The sequence below is a fragment of the Silene latifolia genome, chromosome 4, assembly GCF_048544455.1.
Source record: "Silene latifolia isolate original U9 population chromosome 4, ASM4854445v1, whole genome shotgun sequence".
NCBI lineage: Eukaryota > Viridiplantae > Streptophyta > Magnoliopsida > Caryophyllales > Caryophyllaceae > Silene > Silene latifolia.
The window spans coordinates 67,897,930-67,922,190 of NC_133529.1; the positions used below are offsets into that span (position 1 = coordinate 67,897,930).

The 24,261-nt window shown below is 38.2% G+C and overlaps 1 protein-coding gene across 1 annotated transcript in view; it reads left to right on the top strand.

Moving 5' to 3' along the window:
• Window positions 1-15,161, top strand: part of LOC141651611 (uncharacterized) — a 70,758-nt gene extending 55,597 nt beyond the window's left edge. Inside the window, exon 2 of the mRNA XM_074459315.1 lies at window positions 14,558-15,161. Coding sequence (XP_074315416.1) covers window positions 14,558-15,161 — 604 coding nt within the window. The remainder of the gene's footprint in view (window positions 1-14,557) is intronic.
• Window positions 15,162-24,261: the final 9,100 nt, after the last annotated feature.

A 24,261-nucleotide genomic window follows, 5' to 3' on the forward strand; every position in this document is an offset into this window, starting at 1 on the left:
CACGACCTGCCACCGAATGTTTTAAACATTTAGGACTCCATTACGTTGTCACAAAAAGTTGTCCTACGAGTTATTGTTATAATCTCGCATCTGTGATCGATCAGTCATCCGTTTGACTTATGGCTCGTTGAACCCACTATCAATCGACTGCACAATATAATAGCCGGAGTTATCAGCTCACATTGGCGATTACGGACCAAAACAAATATAATGTAATTCAGTTCACTTTGTGGCGTTCAATGTTGTCAGTACAATCCACATGAAAAACAAAATATTATAATAAAACGATGAAGTTATAAATAGTATATGAAAAAGATAATGTATCAAATCCATAATCAAGTACTACAACTCAGGAACACGTTTAATTCCCATGGAAATGACGTGCCCTACATGCTTATCAAAATTCAACGATTCAGTAGTAGAATCTGCTACAACACACTAAGAGTGAAGACGAACCGGACTGAGATCCGTTTGGAAGCTAGCATCATCACAGAATCGGTTGCGCATAGCTTAGTATCTCCTCCATAAGTCAATACCCAATCCTTAGTCCTCCGTAGGTACATGGATTCTTTTGGTACCGACTCGTCATACTCAATGCATATGCCACGTCTAGACGTGTGCATATCATGGCATACATGATTGATCCTATTGCAGATGCATAAGGAACACGACTCATGCGCTCAATCCCTTCAGGCGTCGTGGGTGAGTGAGACTTGCTCAACTGCATCCCAGACGTCATTGGAAGGTTCCCCTTCTTGGAGTTGGTCATGCTGAACCTCTCAAGAATCTTATCCAAATAAGACTCCTGACTAAGTGGTAACGTCCGTCGTGATCTATCTCGGTAGATACGGATTCCCAAAATGCGTTGTGCCTCACCCAGATCTTTCATCTGGAAATGGTTCTTCAACCATCCTTTAACCGAAGATAGGAGAGGAATGTCATTCCCAATCAAGAGTATGTCATCGACATACAATATCAAGAATACAATCTTGCTCCCACTCGACTTGATATATAAGCATGGTTCCTCGACCGATCGAGTGAAACCATACTCTTTTATCACCTGGTCGAAACGATGATTCCAACTCCGAGAAGCTTGCTTAAGTCCATAAATGGAACGCTTAAGCTTGCATACTTTCTTAGGATGCTCAGGATCTATGAAACCTTCGGGTTGCACCATGTACAACTCTTCGTCCAAATAACCGTTTAAGAAGGCGGTTTTCACATCCATTTGCCAATTTTCATAATCATGAAATGCGGAAATCGCTAAGATTATCCGAATGGAACGTAGAATGACTATAGGTGCAAAAATCTCATCATAATGCAATCCGTGCACTTGAGTGAAACCTTTTGCCACAAGTCGTGCCTTATAGGTATCTGGTTGCGCGTCTACAGAACGCTTTATTTTGTAAAGCCATTTGCACTGTAGAGGTTTTACCTTATTAGGTAAATCAACTAGATCCCATACGTCATTCTCATACATGGAGTCCATCTCGGATTGCATGGCTTCGAGCCATAGCTTTGAGTCGGAACAAGTCATAACATCTTTATAGGTAGCGGGTTCATTACTCTCTAGGAGTAAAACGTCATTCTCCTCGACCATACCAATGTATCTGTCCGGAGGATGAGAGTCTCTACCCGACCTCCTAGGTTCCTCAGGAATATTAACCGTATCATCAGTTGGAGGAACAACTTCCTCCATCCGTTCCTCGGTTGTTGGTTCGGAATCTCCGATGACTCGAAGGTTCTATTACTCGTCTTGTTCTCGAGAAATTCTTTCTCTAAGAACGTCGCACTAGCCGCAACAAAAACTCGATGTTCGGTTGGCGAAATAGAAGTAATGACCAAATGTTCCTTCTGGATAACCTATAAAGTATGTCTTGACCGATCGCGGGCCGAGCTTATCCTCGTGTCTCCATTTGACATAAGCCTCGCAGCCCCAAACCCGAATAAAGGACAAGTCAGGGACCCGTCCCTTCCACATTTCATATGGAGTCTTGTCGACAGCTTTAGTCGGACTTCGGTTAAGTATTAGAGCAGCTGACAAAAGAGCATAACCCCATAATGAATCAGGCACTACTGTGTGACTCATCATGGATCGAACCATATCGAGTAAGGTTCGATTTCTCCGTTCGGACACACCATTCAATTGAGGTGTTCGGTGGAGTTAAGCGCAAAACGAATCCACGAGTCTTTCGGTGTTGATCAAACTCATTTGAAAGATATTCGCCACCCCGATCCGAACGGAGTGCTTTAACCTTTCTACCCAGTTGGTTCGTACCTGTTCGGTATTCCTTGAATTTCTCAAAGGACTCACTTTTATGCTTCATTAAGTAGACATATCCATATCTACTCAAATCGTCCGTGAAAGTGATAAAATATCTATAGCCATCTCTAGCGGTAATTGACATAGGTCCACAAACATCAGTATGTATGAGTCCTAATAGGTCACTAGCGCGCATTCCAACACCTTTGAAGGAAATTCGAGTCATCTTGCCAATGAGACATGATTCACACGTGACATATGTAGAAAAATCGAATGCGGGAATAGTCCCATTATCGACGAGTTTCTTCACGCGTTTCCCATTTATGTGTCCCATTCGACAATGCCATAAATAGGTTTGATCTTTGTCACCAACCTTTATTTTCTTATTATTCACGTGTAATACTTCCGTGGTTTGATCTAAGATGTAAATTCCATTCATGGAAACTGCTTTGCCATAAATCATTTCATTAAAAGAGAAAATACAGCTATTATCCTTTATTGAAAATGCAAAACCGTCTTTAGCAAGTACGGAAACAGAAATAATGTTCTTAGACAAACTGGGTACATAGTAACAGTTATTTAAAAATAACTCAAAACCACTAGGGAGTTGGATTACATATGTTCCCTTCGAGACAGCAGCAACTCTTGCTCCATTCCCGACTCGCAGGTCCACATCACCCTTTTCGAGAGGTATGATGTTCTTTAGGCCCTGCAAATGATTACACAGATGAGAACCACAACCAGTATCAAGTACCCAAGTTCCGAAACTTGCATGGTTAATCTCAATCATATGAATATAAGATGACATACCAACAGAACGACGCGCGGCCGCTTTGATGTCCTCACGGTAGACGGGACAGTTCCTCCTCCAATGTCCAGTCTTGTGACAATGGTGGCACTCTATGTCACCGCCCTTGCTCTTTGCCTTGCCCTGTGAGCCACTAGTCTCACCGGGCCCACTCTTACCGTTTCCTGGCTTTTTAAACTTTGGTTTACCTACAGCTAGGTCGCCTTTCGCCTTGCCCTTACCCTTACTTTTATTGGAAATCGTGAGAACATCCTGCTTCATGCTCCCACTCAATTTCATATCCTTCTCGGTCTGTACGAGAAGGGAGTGTGGCTCATGAGGACTCTTTTTCAAGTCATTCATGTAGTAGTTCGCCCTGAAAAGGGCAAAACCATCGTGAAGAGAATGAAGCATTCGGTCAATGAGAATGCTCTCACTGATTTTACAATTCAGTGCCTCCAGCTTCTCGACATTCTCAATCATGTGAAGAATGTGTGGGCTAACCGGTTGGCCCTTCAGGAGTTTCGCATCAAAGAAGCGACAGGTATGCTCATATGTAACGAATCTCGGTGCTTTTGAGAGCTCTTTAGTGAGCGTAGTGAAAATCTTGTTTGCACTTTTGGCAATGAAGCGTCTCTGCAAATTGGTTTCCATTGCAAAGATGAGTACGTTCTTTATCGCACCCGCTTCCATAGCGAAGTCATTATAAGCATCAATATCATTGATTCCTCCATTTGGGCCTGGGTTTGGCGGTATTGGCTTAGTTAAGTACTTGAGCTTACCGTCAGCAATGGCAGCATTCCGTAGTGCCGCCTCCCAGTCCGCAAAGTTGGACCCGTCGTTTTTTAGACGTGTGGACTGATTCATCTGGTCCATAAAAATTTTAAGCCAGGACGCGCGATCAAGTGTGGCACTAGGCATTGGGATTGCGTTATTTCCAGCCATTTAGTTGTAACAGTATTATCAAAACATACGTGTTCTATACTGCGAGAAGAAGAATAAAATAATAAGCATGTGCATCGTTTATATTTTTAAGTCTAATGAACTACTGTCATAACGCGAAGACTCAAAAACATTTATACAATTGACCTCCCTCAAGAATTATATAAATGATCCCAAGACTCAATTCTCTGTAAATTGATAAGCTAACCTTTTAGCTAATTCTACCGTTAGAATTCTTGGTCGATAAATTTCTGTAAATTCTATCTTTAGTCCATCATTATCACGAGAAACTCTTCGGACTATGATGTTGAGGTAAACTAAGTCAACACAACTACTTACCCAACGTAGAAGGGGTCATATTATGCCTACCGACGAAGAAGGGATTCATAGTTGTTTGCCCTTATAAAGACTAATCTCAATTTCTGTTTTAGAGGAAGATCCCATCAACTTTATTTTAATTCATTTTAAGTGAACTAATATCTAGCATGCGAGAATGAATAAACTAAGGTGATGGCTTAAAAGTCTGTGACATCTGTATGTCCATGAAAACTAACATACAACCTATATGAGTCAATTTTCATGCATTTTAGTAGTAGGTGGTTTGGTTTTAGGCGGAAAATGATGCAATTACTAACATGTGAATGAAAAGCAATAAGAATGAAAAAACGTAAAAACAGTAAAAGTCCTAGTGTGGCCTATCCTATCAAAATGAACAATAAATACAAGTTTGGAATCCATCCTTGGACCCGAGAAGCTTGTCTTGATGTTCCATCTTGATCCATGTAGCGGGAGTGAGCTTCAATCTCCATCTTTAGTCTTCTTTGAAACTACAATAAATAAAATTACATAATTGACCTATTAATTACATTCTAATTTCAAAACCCAAAACTAAAATAAAGGAGATTCGAGATCTCATAATTACATAAAAAAATCATGTTTCCTTCATTACGAAAACATAATTTGACTAAGGTCACACTAAGTATTACAAATTACAACCGATTGCAAAAATAAATACGTAAATAAAATTCATTCATTCGATTCATTCAACAAAATTAAAAGCATCAACTAAAATAAATTAAACATACATAACACAATACATTAATTATGTTGATTAATTTATCCAAACCACCTATTTAAATTAAATTAAGTGACAATTCCGCAATTTAATCACATTAATTTCAATCTTAATTCATATTAAACTTGTAATATGAATTTAATCCATCAATATTTTAAACTGCTTTAAAATAATTAGGTATCTTTTAATTATGAACCGCTTCACAATAATTAATTGGCCCAAAAAAAATCTTTAAAATTAGCTCGGTAAAACCGAAACAACTCAAAAATAATCTTTCTCTCGGTTTTACAGCTAAAACCAAAAATATATATTTTTTTTATAAACTGTCCAGCCATGAACGAAGAAATAAAGAAAAAAAACAGCCCATTTTTCAATTTTTTTTTTTTTTTTTCATTTTTTGCGGCAAAAACAACAAGACAAAAACAGCCCGTTTTGTTTTCATTTTAAACCCTTTATCTCAGTAAAAACCGAAACACAATTTTTTTTTTTTTTTTTATGAACTGCTATAGTGAACAGTAACCGAAACGTGAATAGTAACAGGAAAAAAAAATTCTTACTTTTCTCGGATGCTTTTCAAATCGGCATAAACAAAAACAGCCGCAAAAAACTTTAATCGGTTTTTAAGGAGAAACCGAAAGAAAGGAAAAAAAAAACAGATTTTTTTTTTTAAAATACTGTTCATCCGTGAACAGTAACGAAAACGAAAAAAAAAAAAATTCCACGGCTAAAAAAAAATCCAGCCGATTATATTTTTTTCGCAAACCCTAATTATTGTTTACGAACAATTTTATGAAATCATCAAAATTAAATCCGTGGCCTTGGCTCTGATACCACTTGTGGGATTTATCTTTATGCATCCCTTTAAATTCAAGGATTATAACGAATACTAAAGTGATGATTACTAGTCATAAAATTAAATTGCAAAACAAAAGTAAAGGATTCAGAAATAACCTTCGGTCCTAGCAAATACGGCCTAAGAACAATATCAAAATAGATATTCGCCTATCAGTTGCACCCAAGACGATATGAGATATGCCCTTTGATTATGCTAGAAATCGATCCAAAACTTTCTGTAAAATTTAGGTTTTTGTGTTTTTTTACTGATGAGAAGAGGCAAGAGAATGAGTAGAAAAATTAGGTTAAAAAATCTCCCTCTCTTCACCCTATACAACCGAGTATATAGATGATTAGGGTAGAGTTTCTTGTTTTATTTTTCGGCCCATAAGCTAACCGAAATAAGAGAGGTCCATTTCTCTTTTTTCGGTTTTTACAAAAATGTATAAAATGTGTAAATTGTCATCTAGTGAGGATCGAACCCACGACATCTTGGTTTGTGTACCCTCACTATTAACACTATGACACATTCAACTTGTTGATATTAAATATAACCGATTACATTTAATTACGAATTAACAGATTAATTCGTCCAAGCTAACATTACATACATTTAATTAAATATAACTTATTATATTTAATTTACTTAATTCTGATTAATTGTCTCAACTAATATTATTTAATCTTCATTAAATAATTGTCTCATCAACACATTGACTAACTGTTTAGTCATATTAGGCATCAATGTGATCATATTTCTATAACCACATCTCTCAAACACATCCTATAGGTGTGACCTTTAGGGACCAGTTGATCACCACCATCTGTATGATAATAACGTCAAACTTTCTAGCAAGCCAACCGTTATTAGGTTAACGTTAATCAACTGATTAAATATACGAAGTATACCCTTGTGAACCTGTAAGAGATTTACAAATGTTATCACACTAATTTGTGGAGGACACAAGCTCCAACAAAACTCTAGGCAGCCAATCATTACCGATTAACGATGACCAGCTGACAAATAAATAAATAAATCCCTGATATTCCTTTTACGAGATTTATTATGTAAACGCACTTCTTGTGGAGGACACTACTCCAACAGGTCCCCATGTACTAAAAATGATCGAATATGTTGACATCCTAGAGCGTCTAGGGTGTAAGATTCCTAAGACTCTTGTGGTGGATCGTATCCTTCACTCACTCCCCACCAAGTTTGCCCACTTTAGGGTAAACTACAACATGAATGACATGGATAAGAGTTACCATGAAATTCATACACTCCTCTCCCAAGCGGAGAGGGATATGGAGGCTAGTGGGAGTGAAAAGGGAGATGTTTTAACCATGAAGTTAAAGAACATGTCTCTTGGAATCAAGAAAGGAAAAGGGAAAGAAAAGTCCCAATTCAAGAAATCGTCAAAGAAACATTACAAGGGAAAGGGGAAGGCCGTTGAGAATGGCAATCCCAAGGCAAAAAGTGTCAAGTTCTCCGAGGCCGAATGTTTCCATTGTAATGGGAAGGGGCATTATAGGAGGAGTTGTCCCAAATACTTGGAGGATCTCAAGGAAGGGCGTGTGACGCCTATTGGTATGACTTCCTCTCTCTATGTGATAGACGTTAATTATGCTTGTACTTCCACTTGGGTACTTGATACCGGATGTGGCTTTCACCTTTGTAACCATTTTCAGGGTATAAGGGACGTGCAAGCACTAGCAAAAGGTGATGTGGATCTCCGCATGGGCAATGGAGCTAGAGTAGCCGCCTTTGCCGTAGGGACCTATGTGCTCACTTTAGCTAGTGGTTTAGAGTTGTATTTAAATAAGTGTTATTTTGTACCAAATTTAACTAAGAACATCATCTCCATTTCCGCGTTAGACGCGGAAGGCTTTTGTTTTATGATTAAGGACAAGTGTTGTACTTTTTCTTTTAATGATGTGGTTTATGGCAAGGCCATTTCAATTGGAGGCATTTATGTTTTAAATGATGTTAATGATGTTTATCATATGGAAACTAAAAAGCTCAAAAAGGGTGATCCAAACGAATCCTACCTTTGGCATTGTCGTTTAGGCCACATAAACGAAAGACGCATTAAGAGACTTGCTTCATCAAAAGTGCTCAAACCATTTGGTTTTGAATCTTATTGTACATGCGAATCTTGCCTTTTAGGCAAGATGACTAGTGCACCTTTTGCGGGAAAAGGGACACGAGCTAGTGAGGTTTTGGCTCTCATACACACGGATGTATGTGGACCATTAACCATCACCGCTAGAGGAGGTTTTCACTACTTCGTTACTTTTACTGATGACTTAAGTAGATATGGGTATGTCTACTTAATGAAGAACAAGAGTGAAGCCTTTGACAAGTTCAAAGAGTTTCAAAAAGAAGTAGAGAACCAATTGGATAAAAAGATAAAGACCCTACGGTCCGACCGTGGTGGTGAGTATCTAAATATTGAATTTAATTCACACCTAAAAGATTGTGGTATAGTATCACAATGGACTCCTCCTGGCACACCACAATTAAATGGTGTGGCCGAAAGGAGAAACCGAACTTTACTTGATATGGTTCGGTCAATGATGAGTCTAACTGAGCTTCCTAGTTCATTTTGGGGTTTTTCCCTCTTGTCTGCAGTATTTTCACTAAATCGAAGCCCGACTAAAGCGGCCGATAAGACTCCATATGAGATATGGACAGGGAGAGTCCCTCATTTGTCATTCATGCGTATTTGGGGTTGTGAAGCGTACGTCAAGATCAAGTCTGACAATAAGCTTGCACCCAGGTCTCACAAATGTCTTTTTGTAGGATATCCAAGGGAAACACGTGGCTATTACTTCTACAATAAACACGAGAACAAAGTGTTTGCGGCTCGTGATGCTGTCTTCCTAGAAAAGGAGTTTATTTCTAGGAGACAGAGTGGGAGAAAATTTGAACTTGAAGAAGTTCGAGAGCCACAAACCGAGAATGAGGTAGAGGAGAACGTGGAGGAAAGCATTCCCTCTTCCTCTGAAACGGTAATTGTTCCTAGAAAGTCAAGTAGGATTTCTAATCCACCTGACCGTTACCTCGGTAACATCGAAGAGGATGGTGTTTTGTTACTTTTTGAAAGTGATGAACCCACTACCTACACATCGGCCATGACTAGTCCCGACTCCTCGCTTTGGCTAGAAGCCATGCGGTTCGAAATGGATTCCATGTACGAGAACCAAGTATGGGACTTGGTGGATTTACCTGAGGGAGTGCGACCTCTTCAGTTTAAATGGATATATAAAATTAAACTCGGCATGGATAAACATGTGGATGTTTACAAAGCTAGATTGGTAGCAAAAGGTTTCACCCAAGTTCATGGTTTACACTCTGACGAAACCTTCGCTCCAGTCGCTATGCTTAGGTCCATTAGGATAATCTTAGCGGTTGCCGCATTTCATGATTATGAGATTTGGCAAATGGATGTCAAAACCGCCTTCTTGAAGGGGATTCTAGAAGAAGAGGTGTACATGATACAACCCGAAGGTTTTGTAGATACATCTAACCCTAAGAAGGTGTGTAAGCTCAAGAAGTCCATTTATGGTCTTAAGCAAGCATCTAGGAGTTGGAATCATCGCTTTGATCATGTTATTAAACAATACGGTTTCACTAGAAGTGTGGAAGAACCGTGTTTATACATGAAGTTTAGTGGGAGTAAGGTTGCATTCCTTGTCCTATATGTGGATGACATATTGCTCATTGGGAATGATATTCCATCGCTCACTCCCGTTAAGGAGTGGCTAGGGAAACACTTCCAAATGAAGGACTTGGGAGAGGCACAACGAATCTTAGGTATCCGGATCTATAGGGATAGGTCCAAGAGGATACTAGCATTGAGTCAAGAAGCTTATATTGACAAAGTTCTTGACCGGTTCAATATGAAAGACTCCAAGAGAGGATTTCTACCTATGGGCCAAGGGATTACTTTGAGCAAGTCACAGTCTCCCTCCACCCCTAAGGAAATTGAACACATGAAGACCGTTCCTTATGCTTCCGCTGTTGGGTCTATCATGTATGCTATGATTTGCACTCGCCCCGACGTTGTGTATGCCTTGAGCATGACAAGTCGGTATCAAGCCAAGACTGGTGAGAGTCACTGGATAGCCGTAAAGAACATCCTTAAGTACTTGAGAAGGACTAAGGATTCGTTCTTAGTGTTTGGAGGAGAAACTGAGTTGTGTGTAAGAGGTTACACGGACGCAAGTTTCCAAACCTATCGGGATGACATGAAATCCCAATCCGGCTATGTGTTTATGCTAAATGGAGGAGTTATTTGCTGGAAGAGCTTCAAGCAAAGTGTTACTGCGGATTCTACAACAGAGGCTGAGTACCTTGCAGCGTCTGAGGCTGCGAAGGAAGCTGTTTCGATTAGGCAATTAATGGAGGGGCTAGGAGTAGTCCATTCCGCCAAAGATCCTATCACTCTATATTGTGATAACAGTGGAGCTATTTTTGAAGCCAAAGAGCCTAAGTCTAGTAACAAATCTAGACACATTGAAAGCAAATACCATGTAATTAGAGATTATGTGGAAAGGAAGGAAATTGACATATGTAAGGTTGGGACAGATGATAATATTGTTGATCCTTTAACCAAGACTTTATCAAAGGCTAAGCATGATGGTCATGTCGTCGCTATGGGATTGAGACGAGTACAAGATTTTCTTTAGATTATGGATATGTAATAATTGGATAGTGTATCTTTTATTATATATATGATAATCACATTCATTGTTTTCGTATTCATTCTTTTATGAATTTTTATTTAGTGTGACTAAATTTTAATACCTTGTTTATCTGAATAAGTTGTGGAGACAATGTTGAACACTATTCAAGTGAATAAGATGAACATTGTATTTTGTCCCTAGTCACTTAATGAGGTGACGTCTCGGAGTGACTAGATTGTAAGTCGATTGATGGTTGTTCAACACCATAAGGTTATATGTGATGACTGGTCGATTACATAGGCAGAGTGTGTAACATTTTGCCGGACAGTGACCATTTAGAGAGTCCCTAAGTTCTATTATAGACGCCTGGTCGTGGCGGGGATCTCTAAGATATTCTAATGAGTCGATTCTTTTGACTGGATACTATTATCTGAGCAGGTGCAGTTTCCGAGTGACTTTGGTTTTTGTCCTAGGTCGTGCCGTGAAAGGAGGCCAAAAGGGCATTTACTAGGTCATGGTGAGCTGTATTGTGCAATAGGATAGATAGGGCATACAGGAATTGTCCACCCACGTTGGGTAACTATATCTCAAGGCCACTCGAGGATTTAATGACTACAAATGCGTGGCCACGCTCGGAAGTAATCTGTGAGAGATTTTTCCGGTCAGGTAGTCACACTCCCGATCGAGAAAACCACTCGCGATGTGTTCATATGCAAGTGCGACCTGAAAGACACCTTGCATTGAGTGGGAGATTAAAACGGACAAGATAATTGGTAGCGCACACCTTGTGTCGGACAAGTGAGAGATTGTTGGAGTTAGTGTCCTCCACAATAGTGCGTTAACATAATAAATCTCATTAATGGAATATCATCAGATATTTAATTATTTGATCCTCGTTAGTTGATTAACGTAAATCGATAACGGCTGGCTGACTAGAGTTTGACGTTATTGTCGTGAGATGGCGGTGATCAACTGACCCTTTCGGTCACACCTAAAGGAACGAACCCCAATTGATAACTAATTAATTGTATGAGATACAATTTGTTTAGTCCCTTGATTTATAGACTAAGAGGTTAGTCGATTACTTTTAGAGAGATTTCGAGTTGTGAACTCGAGGAGCGGCAGTTATTATTTAATTATGCGATAATTAAATAATAAGTTTTGGGAAACGGGTTTTAGTTAATTAACTGTTAATTTACTAAAATTGTACTAATTGATTAATATGATTAATATTAGTACGTAAATAATATGTGTAGTGGTACACATATATTTACAGAGTGAATTGGACGAATTAATTATGGAAGTATTTAAACACGATACGATGTTTAAAATAAAAATTACACGGATTTGTGCGACAAATATAAGAACCAACATGGACCCGTATATGGTCAAGTGGACCGTGTAAAATAAGTGTAGTGGATGATTACTCACATAATCATTTTACCTTATTTTTTATACTACCATAATATATATCTTATACTACATTTTGCATGTGATGTAAGATAAAATTGTAAGACAAAATTTGTCCACTTGAGGGCTCCACCCACCCGCCACTTTTCCCCCCTTACACTCCATATATTTGTTCACATTTATACACTACTTCATTCTAACACTCTACCATCTTTGCATGTGAACATTTCTATCTATCTCTCTACAATAATACATCAACTAGTATACATTAATAATATTACTAAGATAAGTTAGTGATATTACTAATATTTATCAAGGGAGCCATATTAACAAGTTACTAGTACAAACTTGTTATTATTAATATTGGGTTAGTTCTTGGGTGCAACTTGAAGGAGACTTTCTAGTTGAAGGTTTTCAAGGAGGATCATCCATATCATTTTAGCTCAAGAACATACTAGTAAGGAGAACTAGTTTGTGCCCATTTTACCATATATTCAATGTAAGGAAATTGTTCTTTCCTTTTATGCTTTCATATTAGCATGCATGTTACATAGATCACATAAATGATAATTTATGAGATAAATTAATTTTATTAGAGAGTCTAAAATGGATCTATGATCTTTCAGTCCTTAGGTGTTTAAGAAAGTCGTGGTCATAAGTGTTCAAAGGGAATGATTGGATCTTGAGAGTGCGACTACTGATGTTGCCATGAGTTTGTGGTTGGATAGGATTTTGACATTTTAGTTAGAGTTTGATATTTAAGATTGATGACTTGATTGGATACTAGATATATATGGAGAATCATCGAGGTGTATTAAAGCCTTTTGAGCCTAAGAGTTTTGAATGGTAGTAAGCACTACTCGCTTTGAGGATTTTAGAGTAGGAGTGTTTCTAATGGGACTCGTGAATAGAAGAGTTTTCTCATTTGAAAGATACTTTTGGTTTAGAGTTTATCTGTTTGGGGTTTTGGTTAATGTCAGATCTTGTGGTGAATGGTAAACTAGAATTGAAGTGTTTGTTAAAGGTTATGTGGATTTGGAGTAATAGTAATGAGTTTACAACTTTGAGAGGGCATATATGTTGTTTATTGATGGTTAATGCTAGTTGAATGAGTGTTTGAAATATGAGAACTAGATGTTGTACCTTGTGGAATATTACTTATAGGTGTTGAGTGTACTTGGTGGAAGTGGGGAACTCAGTGATATTATGGCTTATGAGATGTGATGGACTTTATGAGCGTCAACCACATGCTTAAAGGTGATGCATGTGTGAAACGTTGTAGTCGTACGACGACTAGGTCATACCGAGATAAGAGAGACTATTTGGGGTGGAATTAACTTAACGATCATTTTGGGTTGTGATGGTATGAGTTTGATGTGACTTTTGAGATTGTAAAGTGAATGGAGATGATAATAACATTGAGGATTTGGGATACTTTCTTTAGTTTGAGCTTGATAAGGATCAGAGTGCGGATCGGTTAGGATTCCGAGATGACTTTTGTTGATGATCACTTTGACGGTGAGATTGTCGTCGGGTCTCCCAATCAAACATATTTATGTTCTCAACAAACAACTAGTTAGTGGTTAAGTCGAGGTCGATCCATGGGACGGTGTGCTTTGGGTTCTAAGTCTATGTATCTCAATTTATGCTAGTGTCACAATTGACTTGGGTTTGTAGTTGGTGAGTCTAAACTAATGCAAGTAATGAAGTAAAACAAACAATAAATTAAGAGATGTAAACAAATGACTAAAAGTGCTAGGATATCATAGGTTCATAGGGGATTCATGGGAGTTGATCATACAAACATGTTCTCTACTAGATGCAAGCACTTATTGTTGTGATGGGATCAAGTTAGTATATATCTTACAATCCCTAAGAAGGTTTGGGTCCCGTAGACGAATTGATTAGATTGTACAACACCTACAAGTCGACTTAATCCTTCCTATTCAACATTATGCATGGTCTAATGAGGCTCGAGTTGATTTATGTCTTACAAGCTTCATTGAAAAGATAAGTGATGGGTAAGAAATGCAAGGATTCATAGGCTTAGCATTTCATCAAACATAACATGTGCATAAGTTGAAATCACAAGAAGCAAGCAAATTATATATGAAAATATATTAGATTAAGCATGAATCATTCCCCATGTTTGTTTCCCTAATTCCCCATTAATCCTAGCTAAATGATTACTCACTCATGATCAAGTTTAACATGTTAATAAGGTTGTAAATCATACTAACAAAGCCAAACATGATGAATAAATGATGTGATTAACAATAATTAAACAAGAGTAAAAGAGATTATACCTATGAAGATGATTCCAAATAATAAAGCAAAGAATAAAAGAAGAGAACTTGATTGATTGATGAAGAGTTGTCAATTCTCCAATAATAACCCAATAATCTTCAATTACCCAATAATAAACTTGAATTACCCAATAATAAACTTGAACAATAATTAAGGAAATATTAATGTGTGATTTGTGGAAAGATTAAAGAGTAATCTATTCTAATCAACCTCCTCCTGATTCCAACTGGAATTGGAGGAATATATGTAGAGTTAGAGGTATTCTTGAGGGTGGCTATCAAGGTAATACCTGGGTAGCATCTCCTGGTGGTTACAGTGTCAGTTCAGGATACCATTGGATGCAGGGCTCACACCCCCCTGTCCTATGGTATAAGGATGTGTGGGATAATTGGTTACTACCCAAGCATTCTTTTATTGCTTGGTTGATTCAGAAGAAGGCTCTTAATACTAGAGTTAAACTTCACAGATTGGGTATTTGCTTGTCTGATACTTGTGCTCTCTGTGAAGTGGGAAAGGAAACGCATGACCACTTGTTTGCTGAGTGTGATTATAGTGCTAGGGTCATTGCAGGTGTTGAGGAATATTTTCATCTTTGCTTCACTGGTTCTAATCATTGCTCCTCGAAGATCAGGAAGAAAACTTGCAGGCTGGCAAGAATAGTTACTTTTTATATGATTTGGAATGAGAGGAATGTCTGCAGGCTTACTCTTCAGCTTAGCAGACCTGAACTATTGGTTTCAAGAATCTCACAGTATGTGCATGACAGGCTAGTTTGCAAAATGGCTACTGTGGTGACGGCTAATGATTGTACTTGGCTAAGTAGATTACACATACGTTGTCGTTTTTGTACTTAGTCTTTCTGATGATAGATGATTTGAACGATATTGTAATATTTCTTTGAGATATGGAATACAAATGCTCACATGTTACCAAAAAAAAAAAAATCTATTCTAATCTACTCCTAATGAAAGCTTAATCTAATCTAAGAGAACTTGATTTAATCTATGGAAACTTGGTCCTTTTGATTATTACAGTTGGAGTATATATAGTAGTACATCATTAGGTTAAGCAAGGGTAGATTAGTAAATAGCATTTCTAAGTGTTAAGTAGGGAAATGCTCCTCTCGAAGGAGATGCGCATATCACGTTGCTAGTCCCGCCACAATATGCTCGTCCCGAGCGTCTGGAGAATAGGCACGGGCTCCCTGAACTGTGATCCGAGCGGATCGTGGAGGAGACGCTCGGATTATGAGGGGAGAAGACGCTCGTCTTGGGTCTGGGGACGAGCGTCTTGAGTCTCGGGACGCGCGGATTGGCGGACAACTTGTCTATTTGAGCTCGGATTGTAAAACGGACGTCATTTCCTCATCCGGACTCCTATTGGAGTGATTCAAAAGCCTAGACCACTTTATTTTTCGACGCCGTTTCATCTAGCATACTTTCTGAGCCAAAGGAACAACTCTTGGTTTGGGTTCCGAGCAATTTCTTCTTGCAATGGCTTCCTTCTCGTCATCCTTGCTTTTAAGCCTATGATCCTTCTATATACTCTTTATTCCTACATCCTTGGTCATCATTATTGCCTCCTCTTCATACCAGTCCATCCAATATCGTCAAAAAGCTTCTAAATATGCACGGGAGACGGGAATTTCCACCTCATTTATCTTCTTTCCTACAAAACATATGAAATGCACTAGGAAAGCAAAATAGGAAGTATTTGACAGATAAAATGGCTATGGAATGTTATAATAGTATGCAAAATGAGCTCAATTAGGGGACTAAATGTGCGCAATTATGAGTCACATCACACTTGTAATTCTTACCTTCTTTTGATCTTATCTTTGAATTTCAAGTGTCGAGGACAAAACTTCTTTTTAGGGGGTTGGATTGTAACACCCCGTATTTTATAATAATATTTTATTATAAAAGTATTTTATTAAATTAATTATTTCGAAGTTTAATAATGTATTTGGGAAATATTTATCGTCTTCATTCTCTATTTTATTATTCCTCATTTTAATCTACTTTTGATCGGGTTAAAATATTCGTGCACGATTTTATTATTTTAAATTAATAACTACTTATCTTATATAAATTCTCCTTGCGTTTTAATATGATCCAATCCATCTTGTAATCAAATAATCCAATTTATGAGCTAATGGACCCAAAGCCCACTTGTTAACCTCTTATAAATATGAAACCCTAAGCTAGAAACTAGGTTGCTCTCCTCTTATTCCTTACGTGAGACGTGCATCAGCTCTTCTCCCTTTCTCCCTCTTTTGTTCTTCTTTTCTCCCTTTGACTCCATTGTTGAATATCTTTTCTTCCTCCAAACCCATACAGAAAATATATTTTCATAATCATTGCTCTTATCTTTACAACATATTTATCTCCAAATAATTTTATGGGGATTATTTGTATGGACCTTTAGACCTACCTTTATGGTCTCTTATTTTTAATGGGTAAAGAAGAAGAAGGGTCTTTTTATGGTGAATTCATGGATTTGGATTCGGGTATTCTTTAAAGTCGATTTTTGGGGACGTTGACACGTGTTGGAGACAAGGCTTTGTTGGTCGTTTTCTTTATGGAGGTTTTCATTAATTGCTAAAAAGGTAACTAGGTGTTTTCCTTTAATTGTGTTTATGCCAATTGGATGTAATTTACATGATTTAATAATTGATTCGTGTAATTAGTGCGTGTTTGATTGTTTACTATCATGTTAATTGTGTTTGTGGGATTATGTATGTGTTTTACCGTTAAATTTGCATAACGTATGTTGCTTATGCCTCGTTTTTGGGCGTTTGGTGCCCGGCTAGGGTTCCCAATGGAAACCCTAGTGGCGGCTTGGTGGTGGTATGGGAGAAGACCTGGAGTTATAGCTAAACTAGTATAACCTTAAGATTATGGCTTAATGTTATAGCTGGGTTTGTACAACTCTGAGGTTGTGATAAATTTATAGGTGGAGCCGTATAACTTTGAGATTATAGCTCAATGTTATAGCTGGGCTACTATAACTTAAGTCACATGTCGATGTTATAGCTAGTGCTAATGTAACATTAGGATAATGAAGTCAATGTTATAGCTAAAGCTAATATAACATTGGGTTACGAGGTAAGGCTATTGTTAAGGTTATAGCTGAAGTTACTATAACATTGGTTGCTTATACTTGTTTCATGTGTTGTATTGTGTTTAACGTGTTATGTCCTTGTGTTGCTTATGTCTTTGGTTACTCGTGTTCATATGATAAGTAGGACGGTCAGTTATACTATCCTATGAGTTGAGTCGTGATGTTGTTCACGCGTGTTGGTACAGTCAGTCATACTGTGCATTTGTTTGTTGGCTGGTTGAATAGGTGACGGTAGTATCAGTTATATACTATCGGAATGAACCAACGCCACCCGTTGATGCGGGATTTATTTTGGTCTGTGTTCGGGGGTGGCTAGAGGCAGTGGTTATATGCTCTGGGTCCCGAGTGTCGTTCGGTTTCCTGAGAGTCTGGCCAGGTCTTAGACATATAGGCAGTGGTTATACGCTATACATAGTACCGTGGAGGCAGTGGTTATACGCTCCACACCGATGGAGCCAGTGGTTATACGCTCCGTCAGATAGAGACAGTGGTTATACGCTCTGGCAAGTTAGAGGCAGTGGTTATACGCTCTAACGGGCGTTCGCTCTATTCGCTATGCTTTGTTGCTTGCTTTGTGCCTTCTGTTGCTGTAGATTGTGTGTTACGATGATCGCTATGCTTTAATGCTAGCATTGTGCCTTAGTTGTTATGGATCGTGTGTTACTTTGGTTGTAAGTATACATGGTCTAGTGGTTGCATATGATCTAGGTTTGCATGATTTCGTCCGTTTAAGATTGATTAAGTCATGGTAAGTTGTATTGGGTTTTCATGAGTATAGATGATCTCACATGTTTACTGTTTATGCCTTTCAATTGTTATTGATTGCTGATTATATTCAATTGTTGTAAACATGGCTGGGAGAGCATCTAATTACTCCCGATTGAATTGTCGACCCCCTTCTCAGGTTTATCAGATGTTGCAGCTTGATGATGCTCGTTGGGATGCTTCGAGAGGCAAGATTAATAATGAATTAGGATTTTGTTTTTAGTTCCGCTTGAGAACCCTTGAATAATGTATTAGTTTTGGTTTTGGATTTAGTAGCGAACCGGATTGGTCGGGTGTTTCCGCCACCTTGACCCTTTTATTATTGTTATACTCTGATATATATATTTTATTATACGTTTTCAATTTGTTTTATAATCCGGATTGTTACACCCGTGGGGATTGAAGACAACTCGCACGAGTTGAAGTCCAAAGGAAGAAAAAAAGTTCCCTGCATGAGAAAACAGGCGAGTTCCTGAGAACCCGAGCGTCCCAAGCCCCAACTCGAGCGGGTTGAAAATGACTCGAGCGAGTCAAGCCCCAACTCGAGCGTGCCAATCTGGACTCGAGCGGGTTCAGCGTGATTTAGCAAATCTGCATCAGAAAACGAGCGAGCTAGGCCTAGCCCGCCCGTGTTGAACTAGAAACTCGTGCTTCTTCTATAATCAGGCTGTGACATTGCAATGCACATCAATCTCACCTACCATCTTCATCTTCTACATACAACACTCATCTCCAACTCACAAAAATCACTCAAACATCAACCAAATCACCATCTAATTAATCTAAAAATCATCCTAATCCATTTCTACACAATAAAAACTAACATTTCAACCTTCTACATACTCAAAATCACCCATTTTCATCACTTTAAAATTTGGGGCTTCAAAAATCCGTGAGCTCCATCTTACATTTCGAGTTTGATTTTTGCCTTCTAGCTTCAATTCATTGCTTCTAGTGTTCTAATAAGGCATTTTCAAGGTTGATTGGTTCTTATTTGTGAAGATTTTAAGCATTCTTGGGTAGTAATTCTTGGTGGATGTTAAAACAACAACAATGAGTTTTTGGGGGCAAGAGTAAGGCTACTACTTCTAAGGGAACAAAGAGGAGAAAGGGAAGTGGTTCTAATGCACCACCGGAGTTCCAAAGACAAGAAGAGGAGCTAGTACCGGAAATAGAGCAACTTGGGGACTTCCCGGAAGTAGTATTCATAAAAAATGAGCATAGGAGACGATTTGTGAAACTACTAGGTATGGAATTTGAGCCTACTCGTTTCATTTGTCGTAATATCTTGGATAAACTTGGTATTGAGAGTCAAACCGAGTCCTTATTTAGAGGAATGGGTCTTGAGACAATGTTTAATATGCATGAGGTGACATATCTTAGCCTCACATTGGAAATCCTGTGTAGTCTTAAGGTTTTTGAAGGAGAAAGATATGGGGTATGCTTGGAATTTAGATTGTATAATGAAACCCACCGGATGCATTTGGGTACTTTTGGTGAAATTTTTGGACTTGAAATACCCAAGACCGATCTTGAGAAACCCATAGGGTTCACGGAGTCACACTTGTGGAGAGCGATTACCGGATTGGAATTACATGATTTTAGGAGGTGTCATGCTTTCTACATTCATCATCCGGTCATTAGAGTATGGCATCAATTTATTGCGGGGACTATCAATGGTAGGAGTGACACGGGAAGCGTTATTCAACTTGACATGACTTTTCTCGAGTCTTATTTGAATGTCCAAGGATTGCCAAAATACAACTTTAACCCCGCACTTGAGTTACTTGTCCGGTTCCAAGCTCTAGCAAGGGGTAAGACTAAGTCCAAGGGAATTGTGAAAGGGGCAAGTATAGTGAGTCGGGAAGCATTGATTGGCACATCAAGGGAAGCACTACATTCATCCTTCCTTGTTGGGACCTTTCTCCCACCGAGCCTAGGTCGAGCTACCTTGCACCTATCCCGAGCTACCTCCTCCCCCATTGAAAGGATTGTGGCTCCACCACCTAGGAGACATGAGGAGGCGCGTCCTACTCCTTCTCATGCACCACCACCATCCCAAGGTCCAAACCTTGGCATCCCACCATTCCTTCATGGTGTTCGGCCTTCTTATGCGGAGATACCCCCTTATCCCCATGTCTACCGACCCTACACTCTTCCTCCTTCCAACACCCCACCATCGATCATTGATATCTTGATGGGTATGATGAGAGACATTGATTATAGGATCCACCGTGGGCAAGAAGACAACTATTTGGCCCTTTACCCTCAATATTACCATATGCCTCAACAAGGGTTCATTGATCCTAACGGTTCTAGACCTTCTTGGGTACAACCGCACCTTGTGTTTCCAAACCAAGGCATGAATGAAGATGATCAAAGGGAAGGAGAAGAAGAAGAAGAATTGGATGAAGATGATGATAGCCTCGATGAAGGGGGCTTTGATTGAGATCGTGATTGTAAGAACCCTTTATTTCCCTATCTCTGATGTATAGTTGCATTGCAATTTAGATTAGCTTCCATTGTAATATATCTCAAATAATTAGATTAGTTTGCATTGTAATATATCTCACATGATTCATATAGTTAGTTTCATATAGACTTGCATTCATGCATAGTCACTAATGACCAAACCTATTCCTTTCTACACTAGAAATAGTGCTTAAATCGGTTTGGAGAGGTTTGATCATAGGTGACCATAGCTTAATAGAGAACATGCATCATCTAGTGTAGTTTAGATTGCATTCATTTGTTATATATGTCATATAGAATTGCATTTAGTTAGAGCATGCATTCATTCATTCATATCATATCATTGCATTTATACTTCATTTCCATAAACTCAAAAATCCAAAAAACATGTATTTTCTTTTCATTCCTACTCCTACATGTACATTGAGGACAATGTCCAAAATAAAGTAGGGGATGGGAATTTATATTCCAAAATACATAAAAATTGAAAAATTTCGAAAAAAATCAAAAATATGTTCTTTAATTTCATAAAAACAAAATCCATAAAAAGTTGAAAATTTCAAAAACAAAAAAAACATGTTCTTTCTTTTGTAGTGTAGAATTGTATATATTGTATATATTTATTTGTTTGTTTGTCACTCTTATCACATTGGGTCGATTACGCCACATTCGAGGCATGAAGAAAATAGAAGACCGCATGGTATGATCTTTCCAAATCTCCTTTCTCCTTCTATATGTTAATGACAATGTGGCTATATTTTGTTGATGCGGTATGAACCAACGTGTCGCTAAGAGTTTGCATTTAGTTTACATGGCATAGTAGTTGATAGAAGCATATGCATTAGAGTTGTAAATATGTTAGTTGTATCATGGCATGTAGTTTGTATGGTAGAAAATTTTGTGAAAATGCCTATTTGGGAAGCTTGACAAGTAAATATAAGGCCCTTGTAGATAATTTTTCTCCTTGAGACTTTGTTTGTTAGAATACCCTCAAGACACCCTAGGATGTGTTATACTAGTATCTTTTGTCCCATGGTCTAAGGCCTAGTCAAGAGTGCCTTGTGGTGTGATAACTCCTTGGCTACCGTTTATTCCATGGTGACCCTTGATGCCATGCAACCGTTCGTTCACTTCTATCATTATTTTGTCAACCAAAAAGGGAATGGGCACAAAAATATCAAATTGAGTTCAAGTACCAAATCAAAATCAAATGTTTGTAAATTGCATCAATGAAATGAGGAGCAAAAATAGACTCATATGCTTTAATAGTAGTACCCTTGCTACAAATGGGGTTACTTTGAAAAATGTTAAAAAATGCAAAAATTGAAATTGCCAAGTATCAAAATGCCAAACATAAAAAATGGCAAGAAATGTTCTTAATCATCAAATGCTATAAAAATGGGGGAAAAAACAACCCACAAGCACACTACCATCGAGAAACTCAAAACCATCTTGATCCCTTTATCCATTGATGATCCAATTTTTGTTGCATGTTGGAGAGGGGACGACCCTTCTTCTTGTCTAGGCAAGAGGGGGAATTCCGCGATCCTACAGGTTTTTCTATCACCATAGAGACTTTGCTCTTGACAAAAGCATTTAGCAATTGTGGACAAAGGTAGCCTAGTTTAACACAACTTGGAGGTGACTTGTTTGTATCCTCTTGGACTTAGTAACTAGGAGAACCAATATCTATGATGGAGTGTGTACCCTTAAATTGCTTCCCTTGTAGATGATTTCCGCCACTTAGATGAGGAAAGTTACTATTATTTTGTAGATGCATCCATTATTTGTTTTGAGTGCTTAATGCTTGGATGTATCGCCATTTTGGCAAGCCCCACCTCGCCTTGCAAGAAGGCATCTTACCTCATGGATGTCTTGTTGTGAGTTGAAGGGGCGGAGTGAGACCCGTTAATTGTCTCACATCGGTTATATTATTATTAGGATAATTTAAATAAAGTTCTAGTTCTAGTCACCTTTTTACTCGGGACGAGTACAGGTTCGGTTTGGAGATATTTGATGTGGCTCATGATTTCGCACATTTAGTCCCCTAATCAACCTATTTTCGCATACTAATATAGCATTTCATAGCCATTTTATCCATCAATTGCTTCCTATTTGCTTTCCTATTGCATTTTATATGTCTTATAGGAAAGAAGATAATGAGGCAGAATTCCCATCTCTCGTGCATATTCGAAAGCTTACTTGTTGATGATCTTGGATGGACTAGTATGAAGAGGAGGCAAGAATGGTGACCAAAGAATGATAGGAATAAGAGTATATGAAGGCTTCATAGGCGTAAAAGCAAGGGAAGAAGTTATGCTATTCAACCCGCTCGAGTCGAAGGCAACCCACTCGAGTTGACCCTTCAATCCACTCGAGTGGAGTTTAACCCGCTCGAGTTGATGCCCAGACTGCCTCCCACGGATCCTCTTGAAACGTGCAAGGCTTCTTCGACACTTAAGCATATTATTTCCTAATCTACCCTTGCTTAACCTAATGGTGTACCTACTATATATACTCCATTTGTAATAATCAAGAGATTATGTCCTCTAAGTGGAAATTAAGTTCCCTTAGATTAGATTAGGAGTAGATTAGAATATATTAGCCTTTAATCATTCCACAAATTGCACTTTAATCTTTCCTTAATTGTTGTTCAAGATTTCTTATTGGGTAATTGAAGATTATTGGGTTATTATTTGGAGAATTGACAACTCTTCATCAATCAATCAAGTTCTCTTCTATTATTCTTTCCTTTCCATTTGTTCATCTTAAGATTGGTATAATTCCTTCACTCTTTACTTAATTATTGTTTATTGTTTCACTCTTTCATCATGTTCACTTGTGTTGTAATGTTTGACACCATTGCTAGCATAATAATCATGATGAGTAGTGAGTAGTCTCTTAACTAGGGATTAGTGGGGTATTAGGGGAGTTAATCATGGGGAAGATTTATGCTTAATAAGTTCATATGAATGCTTCCTTATTGTATTCTCAACTTATGCACATGTCATGTTTGGTGAATTGCTTGATTGACAACCTAGCTTGATTCTCTTATCCTTTCTACAAGTCTCGTAAGACATAAATCAACTCAAGGCTTGTTAGACCATGCATATAGTTGATTTAGGAAGAATTAAGTCGATTGTAGATGTTGTAAAGTCTTGACCGACTCGGCTCCGTGACCCAAACCTTCCTAGGACTCATTTATGTTATCTCATCATGAATAGGGAAAACCAAGTCGACTTGTAGGTGTTGTAAAGTCTTGACCGACTCGGCTCCGAGACCTAAGTTTCCCTAGGAATTGTAAGATATACACTAACTTGATTCCAACAATAATAATTGCTTGCATCTATGAAACTTGTTTGTTTGATCTCACCATGATTCCCTTATGATCCCATGATTCCCTAGTATTGTTAATCATTTGTTCACATCCTTGTTTTTATTGCTTGTTTTACCTTTCATTGCTATTTATTGCTTTCATTAGTTTAGAATCACCAACTCAAACCAATTGTGACAACCCTAGTGCAACTACAATTAGATTGAACAATTTGAGTACCCCCGTCCTTTGGGTTCGACTCCGACTTGCTTGCTATGCTA